Source organism: Mesoplodon densirostris, chromosome 2 (genome assembly GCF_025265405.1).
Source record: "Mesoplodon densirostris isolate mMesDen1 chromosome 2, mMesDen1 primary haplotype, whole genome shotgun sequence".
Taxonomy (NCBI): Eukaryota; Metazoa; Chordata; class Mammalia; order Artiodactyla; family Ziphiidae; genus Mesoplodon; species Mesoplodon densirostris.
The window spans coordinates 155,985,051-156,010,953 of NC_082662.1; the positions used below are offsets into that span (position 1 = coordinate 155,985,051).

The 25,903-nt window shown below is 43.4% G+C and overlaps 1 protein-coding gene across 1 annotated transcript in view; it reads right to left on the reverse strand.

The window, feature by feature from the left end:
* Nucleotides 1-25,324, reverse strand: part of TOR3A (torsin family 3 member A) — a 35,925-nt gene extending 10,601 nt beyond the window's left edge. Inside the window, exons 1-4 of the mRNA XM_060091197.1 lie at nt 25,002-25,324; nt 23,755-23,868; nt 22,893-23,158; nt 21,136-21,314 (exon numbers count right to left, since the gene is read on the reverse strand). Coding sequence (XP_059947180.1) covers nt 21,136-21,314; nt 22,893-23,158; nt 23,755-23,868; nt 25,002-25,266 — 824 coding nt within the window. The 5' untranslated portion in view covers nt 25,267-25,324. The remainder of the gene's footprint in view (nt 1-21,135; nt 21,315-22,892; nt 23,159-23,754; nt 23,869-25,001) is intronic.
* Between the last annotated feature and the right edge of the window lie 579 nt (nt 25,325-25,903).

Consider the following 25,903-nt stretch of genomic DNA (forward strand, 5'->3'; position numbering starts at 1 on the left):
AAAGCAATCTTGAGAACAAAAAACGGACCTGATGGAATAAGGCTCCCTGACTTCAGACTATACTACAAAGCTACAGTAATCAAGATAGTATGGTACTGGCACAAAAACATAAATCTAGGTCAAAGGAACAGGATAGAAAGCCCAGAGATAAACCCACACACATACGGTCACCTTATCTTTGATAAAGGAGGCAGGAATGTACAGTGGAGAAAGGACAGCCTCTTCAATAACTGGTGCTGGGAAAACTGAACAGGTACATGTAAAAGTATGAGATTAGAACACGTCCTAACACCGTAAGTTCAAAATGCATTAAAAACCTAAATGTAAGGCCAGAAACTATCAAACACTTAGAGGAACACATAGGCAAAACACTCTATGACAGAAATCATAGCAACATCCTTTTTGACCCACCTCCTAGAGAAATGGAAATAAAAACAAAGATAAACAAATAGGACCTAATGAAACTTCAAAGATTTTACACAGCAAAGGAAACCATAAACAAGACAGAAAGACAATCCCCAGAATGGGAGAAAACACTTGCAAATGAAGCCACTGACAAAGGATTAATCTCCAAAATTTATAAGCAGCTCATGCACCTCAATAACAAACAAATAAGCAACCCAATCCAAAAATGGGCAGAAGACCTAAATAGACATTTCTCCAAAGAACATATACAGACTGCCAGCAAACACATAAAAGAATGCTCAACATCATTAATCATTAGAGAAATGCAAATCAAAACTACAATGAGATATCTCACACCAGTCAGAATGGCCATCATCAAAAAATCTAGAAACAATAAATGCTGGAGAGGGTGTGGAGAACAGGGAACACTCTTGCAGTGCTGGGGGGAATGTGAATTGGTACAGCCACTATGAAGAACAGTATGGAGGTTCCTTAAAAAACTAAAAATAGAACTACCATCTGGCCCAGCAATCCCACTACTAGGCATATACCCTGAGAAAACCATCATTCAAAAAGAGACATGTACCAAAATGTTCATTGCAGCTCTATTTACAATAGCCCGGAGATGGAAACAACCTAAGTGTCCATCATCGGATGAATGGATAAAGAAGATGTGGCACATATATACAATGGAATATTACTCAGCCATAAAAAGAAACGAAAGTGAGCAATTTGTAATGAGTTGGATAGACATAGAGTCTCTCATACACAGGGAAGTAAGTCAGAAATAGAAAGACAAATACTGTATGCTAACACATATATATGGAATTTAAGAGAAAAAAAAGTCATGAAGAACCTAGGGGTAAAACGGGAATAAAGACACAGACCTACTAGAGAATGGAATTGAGGATATGGGGAGGGGGAAGGGTAAGCTGTGACAAAGCGAGAGAGAGCCATGGACATATATACACTACCAAACATAAGATAGATAGCTAGTGGGAAGCAGCCACGTAGCACAGGGAGATCAGCTCGGTGCTTTGTGACCACCTGGAGGGGTGGGATAGGGAGGGTGACGCAAGAGGGAAGGGATATGGGAATAGATGTATAACTGATTCACTGTGTTATAAAGCAGAAAGTAATACACCATTGTGAAGCAATTATACTCCAATGAAGTTGTAAAAAAAAAAATCTAGAAACAGTAAATGCTGGAGAGGGTGTGGAAAAAAGGGAACACTCTTGCACTGCTGGTGGGAATGTGAGTTGGTACAGCTACTATGGAGAACAGTATGGAGGTTCCTTAAAAAACTACAAATAGAACTACCATATGACCCTGCAATCCCACTACTGGGCATATACCCTGAGAAAACCGTAATTCAAAAAGAGTCATGTACCAAAATGTTCATAGCAGCCCTATTTACAATAGCCCGGACATGGAAACAACCTAAGTGTCCATCATCGGATGAATGGGTAAAGAAGATGTGGCACATATATACAATGGAATATTACTCAGCCATAAAAAGAAACGAAATTGAGCTATTTGTAATGAGGTGGATAGACCTAGAGTCTGCCATACACAGTGAAGTAAGTCAGAAAGAGAAAGAGAAATACTGTATGCTAACACACATATATGGAATTTAGGGGAAAAAATGTCATGAAGAACGTAGGGGTACAACAGGAATAAAGACACAGACGACTTGAGAATGGACTTGAGGATATGGGGAGGGGGAAGGGTAAGCTGTGACAAAGCAAGAGAGAGGCATGGACATATATACACTACCAAACGTAAGGTAGATAGCTGGTGGGAAGCAGCCACGTAGCACAGGGAGATCAGCTTGGTGCTTTGTGACCGCCTGGAGGGGTGGGACAGGGAGGGTGGAAGGGAGGGAGATACAAGAGGGAAGGGATATGGGAACAGAGGTTTATGTATAACTGATTCACTTTTTTATAAAGCAGAAACTAATACACCATTGTGAAGCAATTATACACCAATAAAGTTGAAAAAAATTAAAATCTAGAAACAATAAATGCTGGAGAGGGTGTGGAGAAAAGGGAACACTCTTACACTGCTCGTGGGAATGTGAATTGGTACAGCTACTATGGAGAACAGAACGGAGGTTCCTTAAAAAACTAAAAATAGAAATACCATATGACTCTGCAATCCCACTACTGGGCATATTCCCTGAGAAAACCATACTTCAAAAAGAGTCATGTACCAAAATGTTCATTGCAGCTCGATTTACAATAGCCCGGAGATGGAAACAACCTAAATGTCCATCATCCGATGAATGGATAAAGAAGATGTGGTGCATGTATACAATGGAATATTACTCAGCCAGAAAAAGAAACGAAATTGAGCTATTTGTAATGAAGTGGATAAACCTAGAGTTTGTCATACAGAGTGAAGTAAGTCAAACAGAGAAAGACAAATACCGAATGGTAACATATATATGGAATTTAAGAAAAAAAATTTCATGAAGAACCTAGGGGTAAAACAGGAATAAAGACACAGACCTACTTGAGAATGGACTTGAGGATATGCGGAGGGGGAAGGGTAAGCTGTGACAAAGCGAGAGTGAAGCATGGACATATATACACTACCAAACGTAAGGTAGATACGTAGTGGGAAGCAGCCACGTAGCACAGGGAGATCAGCTCGTTGCTTTCTGACTGCATGGAGGGGTGCGATGGGGAGGGTGGGAGGGAGGGAGACGCAAGAGGGAAGAGATATGGGAATAGATGTATATGTATAACTGATTCACTGTGTTATAAAGCAGAAACGAATACACCATTGTGAAGCAATTATCCTGCAATAAAGTTGTAAAAAAAAAATCTAGAAACAATAAATGCTGGAGAGGGTTTGGAGAACAGGGAACACTCTTGCACTGCTGGTGGGAATGTGAATTGGTACAGCCAGTAAGGAGAAGAGTATGGAGGTTCCCTAAAAAACTAAAAATAGAGCTCCCATATGACCCTGCAATACCAATACTGGGCATACACCCTGAGAAAACCATAATTCAAAAAGAGTCATGTACAAAAATGTTCATTGCATCTCTATTTACAATACCCCGGAGATGGAAACAACCTAAGTGTCCATCATCCGATGAATGGATAAAGCAGATGTGGCATATATAAACAATGGAATATTACTCATCCATAAAAAGAAACAAAATTGAGCTATTTGTAATGAGGTGGATAGATCTAGAGTCTGCCATACAGAGTGAAGTAAGTCAGAAGAGAAAGAGAAATACTGTATGCTAACACGTATATATGGAATTTAGGGGGAAAAGATGTCATGAAGAACGTAGGGGTAAAATAGGGATAAAGACACAGACGACTTGAGAATGGACTTGAGGATATGGAGAGGGGGAAGGGTAAGCTGTGACAAAGCGAGAGAGAGCTATGGACATATATACACTACCAAATATAAGGTAGATAGCTAGTGGGAAGCAGCCACATAGCACAGGGAGATCAGCTCGGTGCTTTCTGACCGCATAGAGGAGTGGAATAGGGAGGGTGGGAGGGAGGGAGACGCAAGAGGGAAGGGATATGGGAATAGATGTACATGTATAACTCATTCACTTTGTTATAAAGCAGTAACTAATACAGCATTCTGAAGAAATTATACTCCAATAAAGTGGTAAAAAAAAATCTAGAAACAATAAATGCTGGAGAGTGTGTGCAGGACACGGAACACTCTTGCACTGCTGGTGGGAATGTGAATTGGTGCAGCTACTATGGAGAACAGTACAGAGGTTCCTTAAAAAACTAAAAATAGAACTACCATATGACCCTGCAATCCCACTACTGGGCATATTCCCTGAGAAAACCATAATTCAAAAAGAGTCATGTACCAAAATGTTCACTGCAGCTCTATTTACAATAGCCCGGAGATGGAAACAACCTAAGTGTCCATCATTCGATGAATGGATAAAGATGTGGCGCATGTATACAATGGAATATTACTCAGCCATAAAAAGAAACGAAATTCAGCTATTTGTAATGAGGTAGATAGACCTAGAGTCTGTCATACAGAGTGAAGCAAGTCAGAGAAAGACAAATACCGTATGCTAACATATGTATATGGAATTTAAGAAAAAATAATGTCATGAGAACCTAGGGGTAAAACAGGAATAAAGACACAGACCTACTTGAGAATGGACTTGAGGATATGGGGAGGGGGAAGGGTAAGCTGTGACAAGGCGAGAGAGAGGCATGGATATATATACACGACCAAACGTAAAGTAGATAGCTAGTGGGAAGCAGCCACATAGCACAGGGAGATTAGCTCGGTGCTCTCGGACCGGCTGGAGGGGTGGGATAGGGAGGGTGGGAGGGAGGGAGACACAAGAGGGAAGGGATATGGGAACAGATGTATATGTATAACTGATTCACTGTGTCATAAAGCTGAAAGTAATAAACCACTGTGAAGCAATTATACTCCAAGACAGTCGTAAAAAAAAAATCTCAAAACAATAAATGCTGGAGAGGGTGTGGAGAAAAGGGAACACTCTTGCACTGCTGGTGGGAATGTGAATTGGTACAGCCACTATGAAGAACAGTATGGAGGTTCCTTAAAAAACTAAAAATAGAACTACCATCTGGCCCAGCAATCCCACTACTAGGCATATACCCTGAGAAAACCATCATTCAAAAAGAGACATGTACCAAAATGTTCATTGCAGCTCTATTTACAATAGCCCGGAGATGGAAACAACCTAAGTGTCCATCATCGGATGAATGGATAAAGAAGATGTGGCACATATATACAATGGAATATTACTCAGCCATAAAAAGAAACGAAAGTGAGCAATTTGTAATGAGTTGGATAGACATAGAGTCTCTCATACACAGGGAAGTAAGTCAGAAATAGAAAGACAAATACTGTATGCTAACACATATATATGGAATTTAAGAGAAAAAAAAGTCATGAAGAACCTAGGGGTAAAACGGGAATAAAGACACAGACCTACTAGAGAATGGAATTGAGGATATGGGGAGGGGGAAGGGTAAGCTGTGACAAAGCGAGAGAGAGCCATGGACATATATACACTACCAAACATAAGATAGATAGCTAGTGGGAAGCAGCCACGTAGCACAGGGAGATCAGCTCGGTGCTTTGTGACCGCCTGGAGGGGTGGGATAGGGAGGGTGACGCAAGAGGGAAGGGATATGGGAATAGATGTATAACTGATTCACTGTGTTATAAAGCAGAAAGTAATACACCATTGTGAAGCAATTATACTCCAATGAAGTTGTAAAAAAAAAAATCTAGAAACAGTAAATGCTGGAGAGGGTGTGGAAAAAAGGGAACACTCTTGCACTGCTGGTGGGAATGTGAGTTGGTACAGCTACTATGGAGAACAGTATGGAGGTTCCTTAAAAAACTACAAATAGAACTACCATATGACCCTGCAATCTCACTACTGGGCATATACCCTGAGAAAACCATAATTCAAAGAGAGTCATGTACCAAAATGTTCATTGCAGCTCTATTTACAATAGCCCGGAGATGGAAATAACCTAAGTGTCCATCATCGGACGAATGGATAAAGAAGATGTGGCACATATATACAATGGAATATTACTCAGCCATAAAAAGAAACGAAATTGAGCTATTTGTAATGAGGTGGATAGACCTAGAGTCTGCCATACACAGTGAAGTAAGTCAGAAAGAGAAAGAGAAATACTGTATGCTAACACACATATATGGAATTTAGGGGAAAAAATGTCATGAAGAACGTAGGGGTACAACAGGAATAAAGACACAGACGACTTGAGAATGGACTTCAGGATATGGGGAGGGGGAAGGGTAAGCTGTGACAAAGCGATAGAGAGGCATGGACATATATACACTACCAAACGTAAGGTAGATAGCTGGTGGGAAGCAGCCACGTAGCACAGGGAGATCAGCTTGGTGCTTTGTGACCGCCTGGAGGGGTGGGACAGGGAGGGTGGAAGGGAGGGAGATACAAGAGGGAAGGGATATGGGAACAGAGGTTTATGTATAACTGATTCACTTTTTTATAAAGCAGAAACTAATACACCATTGTGAAGCAATTATACACCAATAAAGTTGAAAAAAATTAAAATCTAGAAACAATAAATGCTGGAGAGGGTGTGGAGAAAAGGGAACACTCTTACACTGCTCGTGGGAATGTGAATTGGTACAGCTACTATGGAGAACAGAACGGAGGTTCCTTAAAAAACTAAAAATAGAACTACCATATGACTCTGCAATCCCACTACTGGGCATATTCCCTGAGAAAACCATACTTCAAAAAGAGTCATGTACCAAAATGTTCATTGCAGCTCGATTTACAATAGCCCGGAGATGGAAACAACCTAAATGTCCATCATCCGATGAATGGATAAAGAAGATGTGGCGCATGTATACAATGGAATATTACTCAGCCAGAAAAAGAAACGAAATTGAGCTATTTGTAATGAAGTGGATAAACCTAGAGTTTGTCATACAGAGTGAAGTAAGTCAAACAGAGAAAGACAAATACCGAATGGTAACATATATATGGAATTTAAGAAAAAAAATTTCATGAAGAACCTAGGGGTAAAACAGGAATAAAGACACAGACCTACTTGAGAATGGACTTGAGGATATGCGGAGGGGGAAGGGTAAACTGTGACAAAGCGAGAGTGAAGCATGGACATATATACACTACCAAACGTAAGGTAGATACGTAGTGGGAAGCAGCCACGTAGCACAGGGAGATCAGCTCGTTGCTTTCTGACTGCATGGAGGGGTGCGATGGGGAGGGTGGGAGGGAGGGAGACGCAAGAGGGAAGAGATATGGGAATAGATGTATATGTATAACTGATTCACTGTGTTATAAAGCAGAAACGAATACACCATTGTGAAGCAATTATCCTGCAATAAAGTTGTAAAAAAAAAATCTAGAAACAATAAATGCTGGAGAGGGTTTGGAGAACAGGGAACACTCTTGCACTGCTGGTGGGAATGTGAATTGGTACAGCCAGTAAGGAGAAGAGTATGGAGGTTCCCTAAAAAACTAAAAATAGAGCTCCCATATGACCCTGCAATACCAATACTGGGCATACACCCTGAGAAAACCATAATTCAAAAAGAGTCATGTACAAAAATGTTCATTGCATCTCTATTTACAATACCCCGGAGATGGAAACAACCTAAGTGTCCATCATCCGATGAATGGATAAAGCAGATGTGGCATATATAAACAATGGAATATTACTCATCCATAAAAAGAAACAAAATTGAGCTATTTGTAATGAGGTGGATAGATCTAGAGTCTGCCATACAGAGTGAAGTAAGTCAGAAGAGAAAGAGAAATACTGTATGCTAACACGTATATATGGAATTTAGGGGGAAAAGATGTCATGAAGAACGTAGGGGTAAAATAGGGATAAAGACACAGACGACTTGAGAATGGACTTGAGGATATGGAGAGGGGGAAGGGTAAGCTGTGACAAAGCGAGAGAGAGCTATGGACATATATACACTACCAAATATAAGGTAGATAGCTAGTGGGAAGCAGCCACATAGCACAGGGAGATCAGCTCGGTGCTTTCTGACCGCATAGAGGAGTGGAATAGGGAGGGTGGGAGGGAGGGAGACGCAAGAGGGAAGGGATATGGGAATAGATGTACATGTATAACTCATTCACTTTGTTATAAAGCAGTAACTAATACAGCATTCTGAAGAAATTATACTCCAATAAAGTGGTAAAAAAAAATCTAGAAACAATAAATGCTGGAGAGTGTGTGCAGGACACGGAACACTCTTGCACTGCTGGTGGGAATGTGAATTGGTGCAGCTACTATGGAGAACAGTACAGAGGTTCCTTAAAAAACTAAAAATAGAACTACCATATGACCCTGCAATCCCACTACTGGGCATATTCCCTGAGAAAACCATAATTCAAAAAGAGTCATGTACCAAAATGTTCACTGCAGCTCTATTTACAATAGCCCGGAGATGGAAACAACCTAAGTGTCCATCATTCGATGAATGGATAAAGATGTGGCGCATGTATACAATGGAATATTACTCAGCCATAAAAAGAAACGAAATTCAGCTATTTGTAATGAGGTAGATAGACCTAGAGTCTGTCATACAGAGTGAAGCAAGTCAGAGAAAGACAAATACCGTATGCTAACATATGTATATGGAATTTAAGAAAAAATAATGTCATGAGAACCTAGGGGTAAAACAGGAATAAAGACACAGACCTACTTGAGAATGGACTTGAGGATATGGGGAGGGGGAAGGGTAAGCTGTGACAAGGCGAGAGAGAGGCATGGATATATATACACGACCAAACGTAAAGTAGATAGCTAGTTGGAAGCAGCCACATAGCACAGGGAGATTAGCTCGGTGCTCTGGGACCGGCTGGAGGGGTGGGATAGGGAGGGTGGGAGGGAGGGAGACACAAGAGGGAAGGGATATGGGAACAGATGTATATGTATAACTGATTTGCTTTGTTATAAAGCTGAAAGTAATAAACCACTGTGAAGCAATTATACTCCAAGACAGTCGTAAAAAAAAATCTCAAAACAATAAATGCTGGACAGGGTGAGGAGAAAAGGGAACACTCTTGCACTGCCGGTGGGAATGTGAATTGGTACAGCTACTATGGAGAACAGTATGGAGGTTCCTTAAAAACTAAAAATAGAAATACCATATGACTCTGCACTCCCACTACTGGGCATATACCCGGAGAATACCATAATTCAAAAAGAGTCATGTACCAAAATTTTCATTGCAGTTCTATTTACAATAGCCCAGTGATGGAAACAACCTAAGTGGCCATCACCTGATGATTGGATAAAGAAGATGTGGCATATATAAACAATGGAATATTACACATCCATAAAAAGAAACGAAATTGAGCTATTGGTAATGAGGTGGATAGATCTAGAGTCTGCCATACAGAGTGAAGTAAGACAGAAAGAGAAAGAGAAATACTGTATGCTAACACATATATATGGAATTTAAGGGAAAAAAATGTCATGAAGAACGTAGGGGTAAAACAGGAATAAAGACACAGACGACTTGAGAATGGACTTCAGGATATGGGGAGGGGGAAGGGTAAGCTGTGACAAAGCAAGAGAGAGGCATGGACATATATACACTACCAAACGTAAGGTAGATAGCTGGTGGGAAGCAGCCACGTAGTACAGGGAGATCAGCTCGGTGCTTTCTGACCGCCTGGAGGGGTGGGAGGGAGGCAGACGCAAGAGGCAAGGGATATGGGAACAGATGTTTATGTATAACTGATTCACTTTTTTACGAAGCATAAACTAATACAGAATTGTGAAGCAATGATACACCAATAAAGTTGCAAAAAAATAAAAATGGAGAAAGAATAAATGCTGAGAGGGTGTGGAGAAAAGGGAACACTCTTGCACTGCTGGTGGGAATGTGAATTAGTACAGCCACTATGGAGAACAGTATGGACGTTCCTTAAAAAACTAAAAATAGAACTACCATGTGACCCTGCAATCCCACTACTGGGCATATTCCCTGAGAAAACCATAATTCAAAAAGAGTCATGTACCACAACGTTCATTGCAGCTCTATTTACAATAGACTGGAGACGGAAACAACTAAAGTGTGCATCATCCGATGAATGGATAAAGAAGATGTGGCACATGTATACAATGGAATATTACTCAGCCAGAAAAAGAAACGAAATTGAGCTATTTGTAATGATGTGGATAGACCTAGAATCTGTCATACAGAGTGAAGTAAGTCAAAATGAGAAAGACAAATACCGAATGCTAACATATATATGGAATTTAAGAAAAAAAATTTCATGAAGAACCTAGGGGTAAAACAGGAATAAAGACACAGACCTACTTGAGAATGGACTTGAGGATATGGGGAGGGGGAAGGATAAGCTGTGACAAAGCGAGAGTGAGGCATGGATATATACACTACCAAACATAAGGTAGATACGTAGTGGGAAGCAGCCACGCAGCACAGGGAGATCAGCTCGGTGCTTTCTGACCGCCTGGAGGGGTGGGATAGGGAGGGTGGGAGGGAGGGAGACGCAAGAGGGAAGGGGTACGGGAACAGATGTATATGTATAACTGATTCACTGTGTCATAAAGCTGAAAGTAATAAACCACTGTGAAGCAATTATACTCCAAGACAGTCGTAAAAAAAAAATCTCAAAACAATAAATGCTGGAGAGGGTGTGGAGAAAAGGGAACACTCTTGCACTGCTGGTGGGAATGTGAATTGGTACAGCTACTATGGAGAACAGTATGGAGGTTCCTTAAAAACTAAAAATAGAACTACCATATGACCCAGCAATCCCACTACTGGGCATATACCCTGAGAAAACCATAATTCAAAAAGAGTCATGTACCAAAATGTTCATTGCAGTTCTATTTACAATAGCCAGGAAATGGAAACAACTTAAGTGTCCATCATCAGGTGAATGGATAAAGAAGATGTGGCACATGTATACAATGGAATATTACGCAGCCATAAAAAGAAACGAAATTGAGCTATTTTTAATGAGGTGGATAGACATCAAATCTGTCATACAGAGTGAAGTAAATCAGAAAGACAAATACTGTATGCTAACACATATATATGGAATTTAAGAAAAAAAAATGTCATGAATAACCTAGGGGTAAGACAGGAATAAAGTCACAGACCTACTACAGAATGGACTTGAGGATATGCGGAGGGGGAAGGGTAAGTTGTGACAAAGCGAGAGAGAGGCATGGACACATATACACTATCAAACGTAAGGTAGATAGGTAGTGGGAAGCAGCCTCATAGCACAGGGAGATCAGCCCGGTGCTTTGTGACCTCCTGGAGGGGTGGGATAGGGAGGGTGGGAGGGAGGGAGATGCAAAGGGAAGAGATATGAGAGCACATGTTTATGTATAACTGACTCACTTTGTTATAATGCAGAGAGTAACACACCAGTGTAAAGCAATTATACTCCAATAAATGTGTAAAAAAAAAAAAGAATTGAAGCACAGATCTAGAAGATATAAGAAACGTTTAACAGACACCTAAAAGAACTAACGAATAAGCAGACCAGGCTTCCCTGGTGGCGCAGTGGTTGAGAATCTGTCTGTCAATGAAGGGGACACGGGTTCGAGCCCTGGTCTGGGAAGATCCCACATGCTGCGGAGCAACTAGGCCCGTAAGCCACAACTACTAAGCCTGCATCTGGAGCTTTTGCGCTGCAGTGAGAGAGGGAGAGGCCCGCACACCACGATGAAGAGTGTCCCCCGGATGCCGCAACTAGAGAAAGCCCTCGCACAGAAACGAAGACCCACCACAGCCAAAAATAAATAAATTAATAAATTCAAAAAAAAAGAATCTGTTACAAAGTGAGGAAGGGAATCCTCATAAAAGTAAAAAGAAAAAAAAAGCAGACAGATGAACAATACAATAACGGAAATAAAAAATACACTAGAAGGAATCAATAGCAGAATAACTGAGGCAGAATAATGGATAAGTGAGCTGCAAGACAGAATGGTGGGAATCACTGCCATGGAACAGAATAAAGAGAAAAGAATGAAAAGAAAAGAGGACCATCTAAGATACCTCTGGGACAACATTAAATGCAACAACATTCGCATTATAGGAGTCCCAGAAGGATAAGAGAGAGAGAGGACCTGAGAAAATATTTGAAGAGATAATAGCTGAAAAGTTCCCTAACATGGGAAAGAAAACAGTCACCCAAGTCCAGGAAGCATAGAGAGTCCCAGTCAGGATAAATGCAAGGAGGAACATGCAGAGACACACAGTAATTAAACTGACAAAAATTAAAGACAAAAAATACTAAAAGCAACAAATGACACACGAGGGAATTTCCATAAGGTTATCAGCTGATTTCTCAGCAGAAACCCTGCAGGCCAGAAGGGAGTGGCATGATGTATTTAAAGTGAAGAAAGGGAAGAACCTAAAACCAAGAATACTCTACCCAGCAAGGCTCTCATTCAGATTTAGTAGAGAAATCATAAGTTTTACAAACGAGCAAAAGTTAAGAGAATTCAGCACCACCAGACCAGCTTTTTGGCTTCTCTAGGCAGAATAGAAAAGGCCACAACTAGAAACAAGAAAATTATGAAGGGAAAAGCTGACTGGAAAAGGTGAACATACAGTAAAGGTAGGAAATCACCCACACACAAATATGATATCAAAACCAGCAATCATGAGAAAATGTGAGTACAAATGCAGGATATTGGAAATGAATTTGAAATTAAAAGACCAGCAGCTTAAAACAATCTTGTTTATACATAGACTGTTATATCAAAACCTCATGGTAACCACAAACTGAAAATCTACAATAGATACACAAAAGAAAAAGGAATCCAAAAACAACACTAATGTTAGTCATGAAATCACAAGAGAACAAGAGGAAAGGAAAGAAAAAAGACCTACAAAACGAATCCAGAACAATTAACAAAATGGCAATAAGAACATACATATCAGTAATTACCATAGGGGCTTCCCTGGTGGCACAGTGGTTGAGAATCTGCCTGCCAATGCAGCGGACATGGGTTCGTGCCCCGGTCCGGGAAGACCCCACATGCCACGGAGCGGCTGGGCCCGTGAGCCATGGCCGCTGAGCCTGCGCGTCCAGAGCCTGTGCTCCGCAACAGGAGAGGCCACAACAGTGAGAGGCCCGCGTACCGCAAAAATAATAATAATTTAAAAAAAAAATTACCATAGGACTTCCCTGGTGGTGAAGTGGTTAAGAATCTGCCTGCCAATGCAGGGGACACAGGTTCGAACCCTGGTCCGGGAAGATCCCACATGCCATGGAGCAACTAAGCCTGTGTGCCACAACTACTGAGCTTGCGCGCCACAACTACGGAGTCCACGTGCTACAACTACTGACGCCCGTGTGCCTAGAGCCTGTGCTCCACAACAAGAGAAGGCACCGCAATGAGAAGCCCACATACCGTGATGAAGAGTAGCCCCCACTCGCCACAGCTAGAGAAAGCCTGAGCACAGCAACGAAGACCCGACATAGCCAAAAATAAATAAATAAAAAATAAATAAATTTATTAAAAAAGATTACCTTAAATGTAAATGGATTAAATGCTCCAACCAAAGGACACAGACTGGCTGAATGGATACAAAAACAAGACCTGTATATATGCTGTCTATAAGAGACCCATTTCAGACCTAGAGACACATGCAGACTGAAAGTGAGGGGATGGAAAAACGTATTTCGTGCAAGTGTAAATCAAAAGAAAGCTGGAGGAGCAATACTCATATCAGACAAAATGGATTTTAAAATAAAGACTGTTACAAGAGACAAAGAAAGACACTATATAATGATCAAGGGATCAATTCAAAAAGAAGATATAACAATTATAAATATATATGCAACTATATATTTGAGTACCTAGATACACAAAAGGAGCACCTCAATATATAAAGCAAATACTAAGAGCCATAAGAGGAGAAACTGACAGTAACACAGAAGAGTGGGGGACTTTAACACCCCATTTTCATCAATGGACAGATCATCCAGACAGAAAATCAATAAAGAAACAGAGGCCTTAAATGATACATTAGACCAGGTGTACTTACTTGATATTTATAGAGCAATCCATCCAAAAGCAGCAGAATACACATTTTTCTCAAGTGCACATGGAACATTCTCCAAGACTGATCACATGCTGGGCCACAAAGCAACCCTCGGTAAATTTAAGAAAACTGAAAGAATATCAAGCATCTTTTCCAACCACAACACTGAGATTAGAACTCTACAGGAAAAAAACTAAAAACACAAACACATGGAGGCTAAACAGTATGCTACTAAACAACCAGTGGATCACTGAAGAAATCAAAGAGGAAATAAAAACATACCTAGAGAAAAATGAAAATGAAAGCATGATGATCCAAAACCTAGAGGACGCAGAAAAAGCAGTTCAAAGAGGGAAGTTTATAGCAATACAATCTTACCTCAGGAAACAAGAAAAATTTCAAACAACCTAACTTTATACCTAAAGCACTAGAGAAAGAAGAACAAAACCCAAAGTTAGTAGAACGAAATAAATCATAAAGATCAGGGCAGAAGTAAATGAAATAAAGACGAAGAAAACAGTAGAAAAGATCAATGAAACTAAAAGCTGGTTCTTTGAAAAGATAAACAAAATTGATAAACCTTTAGCTAGACTCATCAAGAAAAAAAGGGAGAGGGCTCAAATCAATGAAATTAGAAATGAAAAAGGAGAAGTTACAACGGACACTGCAGAAATACAAACCATCATAAGAGACTACTACAAGCAGCTCTATGCCAATAAAATGGACAACCTGAAGAAATGGACAAATTCTTGAAAGGTATAACCTTCCAAGACTGAACCAGGAAGACACAGAAAATATGAACAGACCAATCACAAGTAATGAAATTGAAACTGGGATGAAAAATCTTCCAACAAACAAAAGTCCGGGACCAGATGGCTTTGCACGTGAATTCTATCAACCATTTAGAAAAGACCTAACACCCATCCTTCTCAAACTCTTCCAAAAAATTGCAGAGGAAGGAACACTCCCAAACTCATTCTACGAGGCCACCATCATCCTGATACCAAAACCAGACAAAGATACTACAAAAAAGAAAATTACAGACCAATATCACTGATGAATATAGTTGCAAAAATCCTCAACAAAATACTAGAAAACAGAATCCAACAACACATTAAAAGGATCATACACCATGATCAAGTGGGATTTATCCCAGGGATGCAAGGATTCTTCAATACACACAAATCAATCAATGTGATACACCATGTTAACAAACTCAAGAATAAAAGCCATATGATCATCTCAATAGAGCAGAAAAAGCTTTTGACAAAATTCACCACCCATTTATGATAAAAACTCTCCAGAAAGTGGGCATAGAGGGAACCTACCTCAACGTAATAAAGGCCATATATGACAAACCCACAGCAAACATCATTCTTAAGTGAAAAACTGAAACCATTTCCTCTAAGATCAGGAACAAGACAAGGATGTCCACTCTTGCCACTATTACTCAACATAGTTTTGGAAGTCCTAGCTACAGCAGTCAGAGAAGAAAAAGAAATAAAAGGAATCCAAATTGGAAAAGAAGCAGCAAAACTGTCACTGTTTGCAGATGACATGATACTATACATAGAGAATCCTAAAGATGCCACCAGAAAACTACTAGAGCTAATCAATGAATTTGGTAAAGTTGCAGGATACAAAATTAATGTGCAGAAATAGTTTGCACACCTATACACTATCAACGAAAGATCAGAAAGAGAAATTAAGGAAACAATCCCATTCAACACTGCAACAAAAACAATAAAATATCTAGGAATAAACCAACCTAGGGAGGTAAAAGACCTGTACTCAGAAAACTATAAGACACTGATGAAAGAAATCAAAGATGACACAAACAGATGGAAAAATATGTCATGTCCTTGGATTGGAAGACTCAATATTGTGAAAATGACTATCCTACCCAAAACAATCTACAGATTCAATGCAATCCCTATCAAATTACCAATGGCATTTCTTACGGAACTAGAACAAAACGTCTTAAAATTTGCATGGAGACACAAAAGACCCCGAATAGCCAAAGCAATCTTGAGGGAAAAAAACGGAGCTGGAGGAATCAGACTTTGACTTCAGAGTATACGATGAAGCTACAGTAATCAAGACAATATGGTATTGGCACAAAAATAGAAATACAGATCAATGGAACAGGACAGAAAGCCCAGAGATAAACCCACACACCTATGGTCAACTAATCTATGACAAAGGAGGCAAGGATATACAATGGAGAAAAGACAGTCTCTTCAATCAGTGGTGCTGGGAAAACTGGATAGCCACATGTAAAAGAATGAAATTAGAACACTCCCTAATACCATACACAAAAATAAACTCAAAATGGATTAAAGGGGCTTCCCTGGTGGCGCAGTGGTTGAGAGTCCGTCTGCCGATGCAGGAGACACGGGTTCGTGCCCCAGGTCTGGGAAGATCCCACATGCCGCGGAGCGGCTAAGCCTGTGAGCCATGGCCACTGAGTCTGCGCGTCCAGAGCCTGGGCTCCGCAGCGGGAGAGGCCACAACAGTGAGAGGCCCGCGTACCACAAAAACAAAACAAAACAAAATGGATTAAAAACCTAAATGTAAGACTGGACTCCATAAAACTCTTAGAGGAAAACATAGGAATAACACTGTTTGACATAATTCACAGCAAGATCTTTTTTGACCTATCTCCTAGAGTAATGGAAATAAAAACAAAAATAAACAAATGGGACCTAATGAAACTTAAAAGCTTTTGCACAGCAAAGGAAACTATAAACAAGACGAAAGGCAACCCTCAGATTGGGAGAAAATACTTGCAAATGAAATCAATGGACAAATGATTAATCTCCAAAATATATGAACAGCTCATACAGCTCAATATTAAAAAAACAAAAATCCAAAAATGGGCAGAAGACCTAAATAGACATTTTTTCAAAGAAGACAGACAGATGGCCAAGCGGCACATGAAAAGCTGCTCAACAGCACTAATTATCAGAGAAATGCAAATCAAAACTACAATGAGGTATCACCTCACACCAGTTAGAATGGGCATCATCAGAAAATCTACAAACAACAAATGCTGGAGAGGGTGTGGAGAAAAGGGAACCCTCTTGCACTGTTGGTGGGAATGTAAATTGATACAGCCACGGTGGAGAACAGTATGGAGGTTCCTTAAAAAACTAAAAATAGAATTACCATATGACCCAGCAATCCCACTACTGGGCATATACCCAGAGAAAACCATAATTCAAAAAGACACATGCACCCTGATGTTCACTGCAGCACTATTTACAACAGCCAGGTCATGGAAGCAACCTAAATGCCCATCAGCAGATGAATGGATAAAGAAGATGTGGCACATATATACAATGGAATATTACTCAGCCATAAAAAGGAACGAAATTGGGTCGTTTATAGAGATGTAGATGTACCTAAAGACTGTCATACAGAGTGAAGTAAGTCAGAAAGAGAAAAACAAATATCGTATATTAACGCATATATATGGAATCTAGAAAAATGGTACAGATGAACCAGTTTGCAAGGCAGAAACAGAGACATAGAAGTAGAGAACAAACGTACAGACACCAAGGGGGGAAAGCAGTGGAGGGGTGGGGCAGGGTGGGATGAATTGGGAGATTGGGATTGACACATATACACTAATATGTATAAAATAGATAACACGGGGTCTACTCTTCATTGCAGTGTGCGGTCTTGCATTGTGGTGGCTTGTCTTGTTGTGGAGCACGGGCTTCAGTAGCTATGGCACATGGGCTCAGTTGTTGTGGCTCATGGGCTCTAGAGCGCAGGCTGAGTAGTTGTGGCGCATGGGCTTAGTTGCTCTGTGGCATGTGGGATCTTCCCAGACCAGGGCTTGACCCCGTGTCCCCTGCATTGTCAGGCGGATTCTTAACCACTGCACCACCAGGGAAGCCCCCTCATTTTCGCCACTTTTATTCAACATAGGTTTTGGAAGTCCTAACCATGGCAATGAGAGAAGAAAAAGATATAAAAAGAAAAGGAATTCAAATTGGAAAAGAAGTAAAACCATCACTGTTTGCAGATTACATGATACGATACACAGAAAATCCTAAAGATGCTACCAGAAAACTACTAGAGCTCATCAATGAATTTGGTAAAGTGACAGGATACAAAATTAATACACAGAAATCTGTTGCATTTCTATACACTAACAACAAAAGATCAGAAAGGGAAGTTAAAGAAACAATCCCATTTACCATTGCATCAAAAAGAATAAAATACCTAGGAATAAACTTACTTAAGGAGCCAAAAGACCTGTACTCCAAAAACTGTAAGATGCTGATAAAGAAATCAAAGATGACACAAACAGATGTAAAGATATACCATGTTCTTATATTAGAAGGATCAATATTGTCAAAACGCCTATACTACCCATGGCAATCTACAGATTCAATGCAATCCCTATCAAATTATTGTACCAATGGCATTTTTTCACAGAAATAGAACAAAAAATTTTATAATTTGTATGGAGACACAGAAGACCCCAAATAGCCAAAGCAATCTTAAGAAAGGATAACAGAGATGGAGGAATCAGGATCCCTGCCTTCAGACTATACTACAAAGCTACAGTCATCAAAACAGTATGGTACTGGCACAAAAACAAATATAGATCAACAGAACAGGATAGAAAGCCCAGAGATAAACTCATGCACCTAAATGTCCATCAACAGAGGGTTGGATAAAGAAGATGTGGTACATACATACAGTGGAATATTACTCATCCATTAAAGAATGAAATAATGGATGGACCTGGAGATTATCATACTAAGTGAAGTAAGTCAGACAGAGAAAGACAAATATCATATAATATCACTTATATGTGGAATCAAAAAAATGATGCAAATGAACTTATTACAAAACAGAAACAGATTCACAGACTTAGAGAATAAACTTATGGTTACCAAAGGAGAAAGGTGGGGGGGGGGCATAAACTGGGAGCTTGGGATTGATATATACACACTACTATATTTAAAATAGATAACCAACAAGGACCTATTGTATAGCACAAGGTACTATGCTCAATATTGTGTAATAACCTAAAGGGAAAAGAATTTGAAAAAGGATAGATACATGTATATGTATAACTGAATCACTTTGCTGTACACCTGAAACTAATACAATATTGTTAATCAACTATACTCTAATAGAAAATAAAAAAATTTAAAAAATGGATTAAAGACTTGAACTTAAGACCTGAAACCATAAAATTCCTAGAAGAAAACATAGGTGGTAAGTTACTTGACATTAGTCTTAGCAAATATTTTTTGGATTGGACACCAAAAGCTAAGGCAACAAAATCAAAATAAACAAGTGGAACTACATCAAACCAAAAAGCTCCTGCACAGCAAAGGAAACCATCAACAAAACAAAAAGGCAGGGATTTCACTGAGGTCCAGTGGTTAAGACTCTGTGCTCCCAATGTAGGGGGCCCAGGTTCGATCCCTGGTCAGGGAACTTGATCCCGCATGCTGCAACTAACAGCCCACATGCCGCAACTAAAAGAGCTGGCATGCCACACCTAAAGATCCTGCACGCAGCAACGAAGATCCTGTGTGGCACAACTAAGACCCAGTGTGGCCAAATAAATAAATAAATAAATAAAACAAAACAAAACAGCAACCTACTGAATGGGAGAAAATATTTGCAAATCACATATCTGATAAGGGGTTAGTGTCCAAAATATATAAAGAACTCATACAACTCAATAGCAAAAAAATAATCCAATTAAAAAATGGGCAGATCTGAATTGACATTTTTCCAAAGAAGACATACAAGTGGCCAACAGGTAGACAAAAAGGTGCTCAACATCACTAATCATGGGGGATATTATGGAAATCATAACAGGCATGGATACCACCTCATACCTCTTAGGATGGCTATCATTAAATAGACAAGAAATAACCAGTGCTGGTAAGGCTGTGGAGAAAAGGGAACCCTTGTGTATCATTGGTGGGAATATCAATTGGTGCAACCACTATGGAAAACAGTATGGAGGTTCCTCAAAAAATTAAAAATACATCTACTATATGATCCAGCAATTCCACTTCTGGGCATTTATCCAAAGATAATGAAAACACTAACTTGAAAAGATATCTGCACTCCCATGTTCACTGCAGCATTATTCACAATAGCCAAGATAAGAAATAACCTGTGTTCATCAACAGATGAATGGATACAGAAAAAAATGTATGTGTGTGTGTGTGTATACATACATACATACATACGCACACACACATTTTTTCTATATCCATTCATCTGTTGATAGACACAGGTTATATATATATATATATATATATATATATATGAATATTATTCAGCCATAAAAAGGAAGGAAATCTTGCTACTTGCAACAACATGGATGGACCTTGAAGGCATTATGCTGAGTGAAATAGGTCAGACAGAGAAAGACAAGACAAATACTGTACAAACTTCAAGTAATAAATAAGTCATGGGGATGTAATGTACAGCATGGTGGCTTTAGTAAATAATACTGTAGTGCATATTTGGAAGTTGCTAAGAGAGTACATATTAAAAGTTCTCATCACAACAACAAAAAGGTTTTGTAACTAGTATGCTGACAGATGTTAACTAGACTTACTGTGATCACCTCACAATATAAACAAATAGCTAATCACGTTGTCCACCTGAAACTAATACGTCAATTATACCTCAATTAAAAAAGAACACAATGTCCTTCTAAGAGGGGGCTCCCAGTGTCCCTCCCTCAGGAGGCTATGTACTAACTGGGGAGTCTGAGGGGAGCCTCCCCATCCTAAGAGAACCATGGACGAGGTCAGATGAGGGACAGCTTGTCCTCCCCAGGCTGGTCCTGGGAGCTAGTTAGCTGGCCTGGGCTGGGGGAGGGGATGTCAGAGCCCTTCAGAAGTGCTTGGCAGAATCAAGGCAGGAGCAGGGAGACCTAAGGCTCTCCGCCCCTGCTGCCACCCAGTCAGCTGGGCTTCTGTTTTCTCTCCCGGAGTTTGTGTTGGTCTCCCTTGTGGAAAAGGGTGGGCAGCCTAGGAGAGTGTGGAAGCCCTCCACCGCCGGCTTACAGGCCAAGTAACAGCTCCCAGGCCTGGCACACACAGCACCTGGACAGGGTTCTTCCTCCCCTCACCCAGTCCTCCTGACTTTTGTTGCCCAGACCTTACCTGAGAAAAAGAAAGATGGTTCTCGGGGACTTGGCCCTCGGGTTCTCGGGGGTCTGGCGTTCCAGGTGTGGCCTGAGGGCCTCTAGCAGTCCTGAGTGCAGCTTCTCAGCCTCATCTAAAATGAACAGGGTCTGGTGGCAGTGCTCCTGCGTCTTCCTGATCTGGCCTGCCAGCTGCTCCTGCACAGAATACAGGGAGCTGCTGAGGTGCAGTGGGAGGCACCTTCTAGCCCCGAGGACCCTGGTGAGGCACTGGTTTCCCCAGGACGCCTGCAACGGATCACCTGGAGCTGGGTTCCACCGCAGAACCACCAATCCAAACCTCTGGGGGTGGAGCTAGGGCATCTGCCTCTAATGAGCTTCCCAGGTGATTCTCCTGTGCCCTGAGGTTTGAAAGCCAACTGGAGCCAGCCTGGGGAAAGGGAGAGGGCCCTTGGGAAATGGCCCCAGCCATGCTCCCTCCCCTTCAGGATGAGGTTGCCTCCCAGAACTAACCCTAACTCACCCTCCCCAGGGATAGGATTCAGGCTCTCACAGGGGGGTGATAGGCAGAGATAGGCTTGAATGCCCACAGGTGCCGTCTTGAACTCCCACAAGCACAGCACCCGCTGGCACCAGGCTGGGCTCTCAGGGAAGAACCCAGGGGAGGACCTGTTTGGGACCCAGCCAACTCAAAACTGGGGTTCCCCACCCCAGGCAGGATAGTAAGCCCTCTAGTGAAAAGATGCTGCTCTACAGGGTTCAGGAGAACAGGGCTGGCTCCTGCCCCAGGGTGGGGTGTTTTAGCAGAGCCCACACTCACCATCCACCTCTAGCCTTCCTGGATTCTGACTTCAGCCCCGTCTCCATAGTGTGTGTGAGAGGATGGGCAGGGTATGAGAGAGAGTGCACACATCGACTTTCACAGTGGGGAAGCTGAGATTCACAGTTGTTTTACTGCAAAGCCAGCCAGTTCTTTCTGGGAAGGCCCGGCTGACCAGCTGCCTCCCCTTAGAACACGTTAGCCTACCCCTGCCCTCCCGGGCTGCACTGAAAGATTGCCAGGCAATCTGTGCTCAAAGGCTTACATAATCTTCCCAGGTTAACACACTCCAGATATTGGAACTAAAAGCCAAAGGTAGACACAGCCACCTCTGTCATGCTGCAATGGGGTTTGGTCATCGTCTGGCTAACATGTCTGAATGGAACCCAAAATAGCAGAGCAGCAGAGACACTTTCTGCCCTCCACTTGTTGACATTTAATGAGTAGTTTGGGGAAGACATGGAAAAATCACTTACGATAAGCCTGTTTAAAAAAACAGTGGAATAGTCAACTTTCTGTCCAATATAATTACAGTGACATAAAAGAGCGCAGGGGAACGGCCTGAAGGAAGTACACCAAAATGCTAACTGTGGTGGTGTCCGTGTGGGGAGATCATGATAAAGTTTTTGCTTTCTCTGTTCCACACTTCCTGAGGCACTTCCACTACTCCTGCGACAGAGAAAATCAACACACGAAGTCTCTGGTTAAGCTCAGTGTCTGGCCTCTCCTGTATGGCTGGGAGGGTGACAGCTCGGGACATCACTCTTTCCTCCACGTGTTCAGGGCCTCATCTGTGGAGTGGATGCCTCTGTGGGTTACAGGTTCCCTCACAACGGCGCCCCCGTCCTCCAACCGCCACAGCCAGGGCTGGCTTCAGCCCCCCTCCCAGCACAGGGGCCTGCGCCTCAGCCGGGCTCAGTCCCGCTGGCCCAGCTCCCCGGCACGGCCAGCCTCACCTGGTACAGGTCCACATACTTGTGGTGAGGGAAGTGCAACGTGGCGATGAACACCTTGACACAGTCGCTCCTCAGCCCGTCCCGGTACAGGTTCTCTGCCAGCATCCGCGCCACGAAGTTCTTGCCTGTGCCAGACCAGCCGTGGAACGACAGAGCCAGGGCCTTGTCTGGCCGGGGCAGCTCCAAGTAGCCTCTGGCTGCTGTCAGGACCAGCTCCCGGGCCAGGTGCTGGCCGTGCAGGCGCACGCGCAGGTCCGCCTCTAGGCCTAGGGCCAGGAAAGAGCCATGCTGAGAGGTGCCCACAGGCGCGTCCCCACCAGGCTCGGCGATAGCCGAGAGACTGAGCACTGATAGACAGAGCATAGACTGAGCGTCTATGAGGTGGGAGCCATCCTGTTTGGTGGCCTCAGGACAAGAAGCCACTGGGCAGACCTTGCAGCGGAAGAGATTCAGGGCTATTTTCTGCAGAGTTTGAGAAATCAAGGTTGACTTCACCCTTTCTGAAGGTCCTGAAGACACCCCAGAAGGGTTGGCAGAATCCTATCCGGATAAGGAAGTTGCTCCCACCCAGAAGTTTCAGGACCCCCTAAATATTTTATGGAGACACCCTCATTTTATTCATTCTAAATCAATTCAGCAAACACCTACTGGAGGCAGCTAGTGTGTGCAAAGCCCTCCTCCAAGGTTTTCCTTCCTCTCAGCCGTGAGGTCCCAGGGTTTCGATCAGGAGCCGTGGTGGAGACAGGGAGGGTGTGCTGCCAGCTGTGGGCAGGCTGAGGTTGGGTCCCTTCACCCTAGCATTTTCCTGAATTGCCTCCCCTCCCCACAGATTCCTGGGCCTTAGGGCCATGTAAGGTCCAACCTGTGAAGTTATTGATGATCCTGCAGTCCCCACTGTCACAACAGTCCTGGAAGCTGCAGTACCAGGTGGTCAGGATATCCAAGTACTGCTGGCCCAACAGGGGAAGGCTCCAGCCTGGAAAAGGAGGAGCTGTGAGATAGGGGCGGAGCCCAGGGCCCGGGAGAGCTGAGCGCTGCCTCCCTTCTCCCGTCCTCTCTCCAGAGCCACTCCCCGCTGCTCTGCCCTGGGCCTTCCGTGTGCCGCACTAGGGAATGGGCACAAATGGGCATCTCCGGCTATGAGGAAGTAGATGGCCTTGCTGTATACAGATGCAGCTCCAGCTGCAGCAAAAGCTCAGTTTACTCAACAAATAAGCCTTAAGCATTTGTGCCAGACGTGTAAGAAACCCAAGCCCTGCCTGCAAGGAGTTTGGAGCCTAGGAAGGAGACACACAGTAACTGGTGATTATCATTCTTCCTACTTGCTTTGGATTGCAGAATCACCTGATCACGGCCAACCCCAAGTGTCTCAATTCTTTTATCAAATGTCAATTTGAATATGCCCAGCATTAGCAAAAACGAAACAAAAACCATTCACTGGAATTTAGAACTCTCGATTTAAATGGAAGATGTTTCTAGCACCACTGCAGCATTACCGTTACAGTACTATTACAGGACCTGAAGTAACGACATCGACTGCAAGGAGCTTCAGAGATCACTGGGTCCACGGCCGTGACGTGACAACCCTGCCTCACAATTTGTCAGTGACAGAGAATAAATCAGAACTCGGGTCCGGTGGACTCATAGCCCAGCCTCCGCCGCCATAAGCAGCAAAGGGGAAGAAGGTACTTGGGGGTGTATCCAACCGGGGACTTTCCTTAAAGCCATCAAGAAGGTGGGCAAAGGCAGCTCCTTGGAATAATGCCAGGGCAGGTTCGGAGACAGCAAGGAAGTGTGAGCCGTCTGGAAGAGTCAAGAACGGGCGACGTGGGGGAGGGCAGCCAGGCCCACGCGTATACACTAGGGCGCTGCGCCAGGGCTGGGAACGAGGGCAGTGACGGGCCTTCCTGGTCCCACAGAGGCTCCCTGCCCTCAGCCTGGCCCAAAGGCTGGGCGGAATAGCAAAGCCGGCGGCTAAGGCGCCCGCCTGGAGACCCCGATCACAATGGCCCAGGGCAGGCGCGAGGCTCTGACCTCCGTGCCCGGATTCCATCGTGCCTCGCGCACCCAGCCCGCGCTCTCCCGCCCTCCTGAGCCGGCGGGTCTTACCCAGGGGCCGCGCTGGCGCCTCCTCATCCTGCCTGCATCCCTCGGGCCACACGCGGCAGCTGAAGAGAGCCCAGTAGCGTCTGCAGAGGGCGCCGGCCGCCCTCAGCCGCTCCCGCAGGCCCTGGAAGGCCGGCCAGCACCCGGCCGAGCCCGCCTCCTCGGCCCCCTCCCTCGGCCTCGCGCTGCCGCCGTGTCCCCACGTGCCCGGGGGCGGCAGCAGCAGCAGGAACAGTAGCCAGGGCGGACTCCGCGGCCCACGACTCATGGCCGGGTCCGCAGCCGACCCCTCCGCCGCCCGTCCTCCACGGCCCTTTCCAGCCCTCGGTGGGCGGGCGGACGCCGGCACTTCCGAGGCCCGGATTGGCCGGGGATTGGCCGGGGATTGGCGTTGCCACGGGAACCGCAGTTGGGCGGAGCTCGCCTCCCATGTGACCCAGGGCGAGCCAGATGCCGGCCGGGAACCGAAACCCGGACGGTGCCCCGGAGGGCATCCCGAGGCCGCTTGCAGGCGCCGCCCACCCACCGGGGACTCGCTGCCAGGCAGCAAGCAGTCTCTTCTGGGTGATTGTGGTTGCAAAGAAGTTGAAGTCAGGCCTTAAGATGGCCACTGTCAGTAATCACCCATATACTTTCGGGCAGCTCTGGTGGCCCATCTGAGGCCTACCTAACACGGGCACCCACTTGTGCCCTGTCTCGTGTCTGCAGATCAACTTCTTGCCAACCTGTTAGACAAAGCCGGGCAACCATCTCACCCAGTAGCTTGAGTTGGCCAGGGCAGTCAGCCCGGGCGTGGCTCCTCTACAAAGGGAAATGAAACAGAGCAGCAAATAATCAGCAGGTTTCCACAGCTGGAGTCCACCAAAAGCAAGAGGAAGCTGGTGGGCTCCAGTCTGGAGATATTT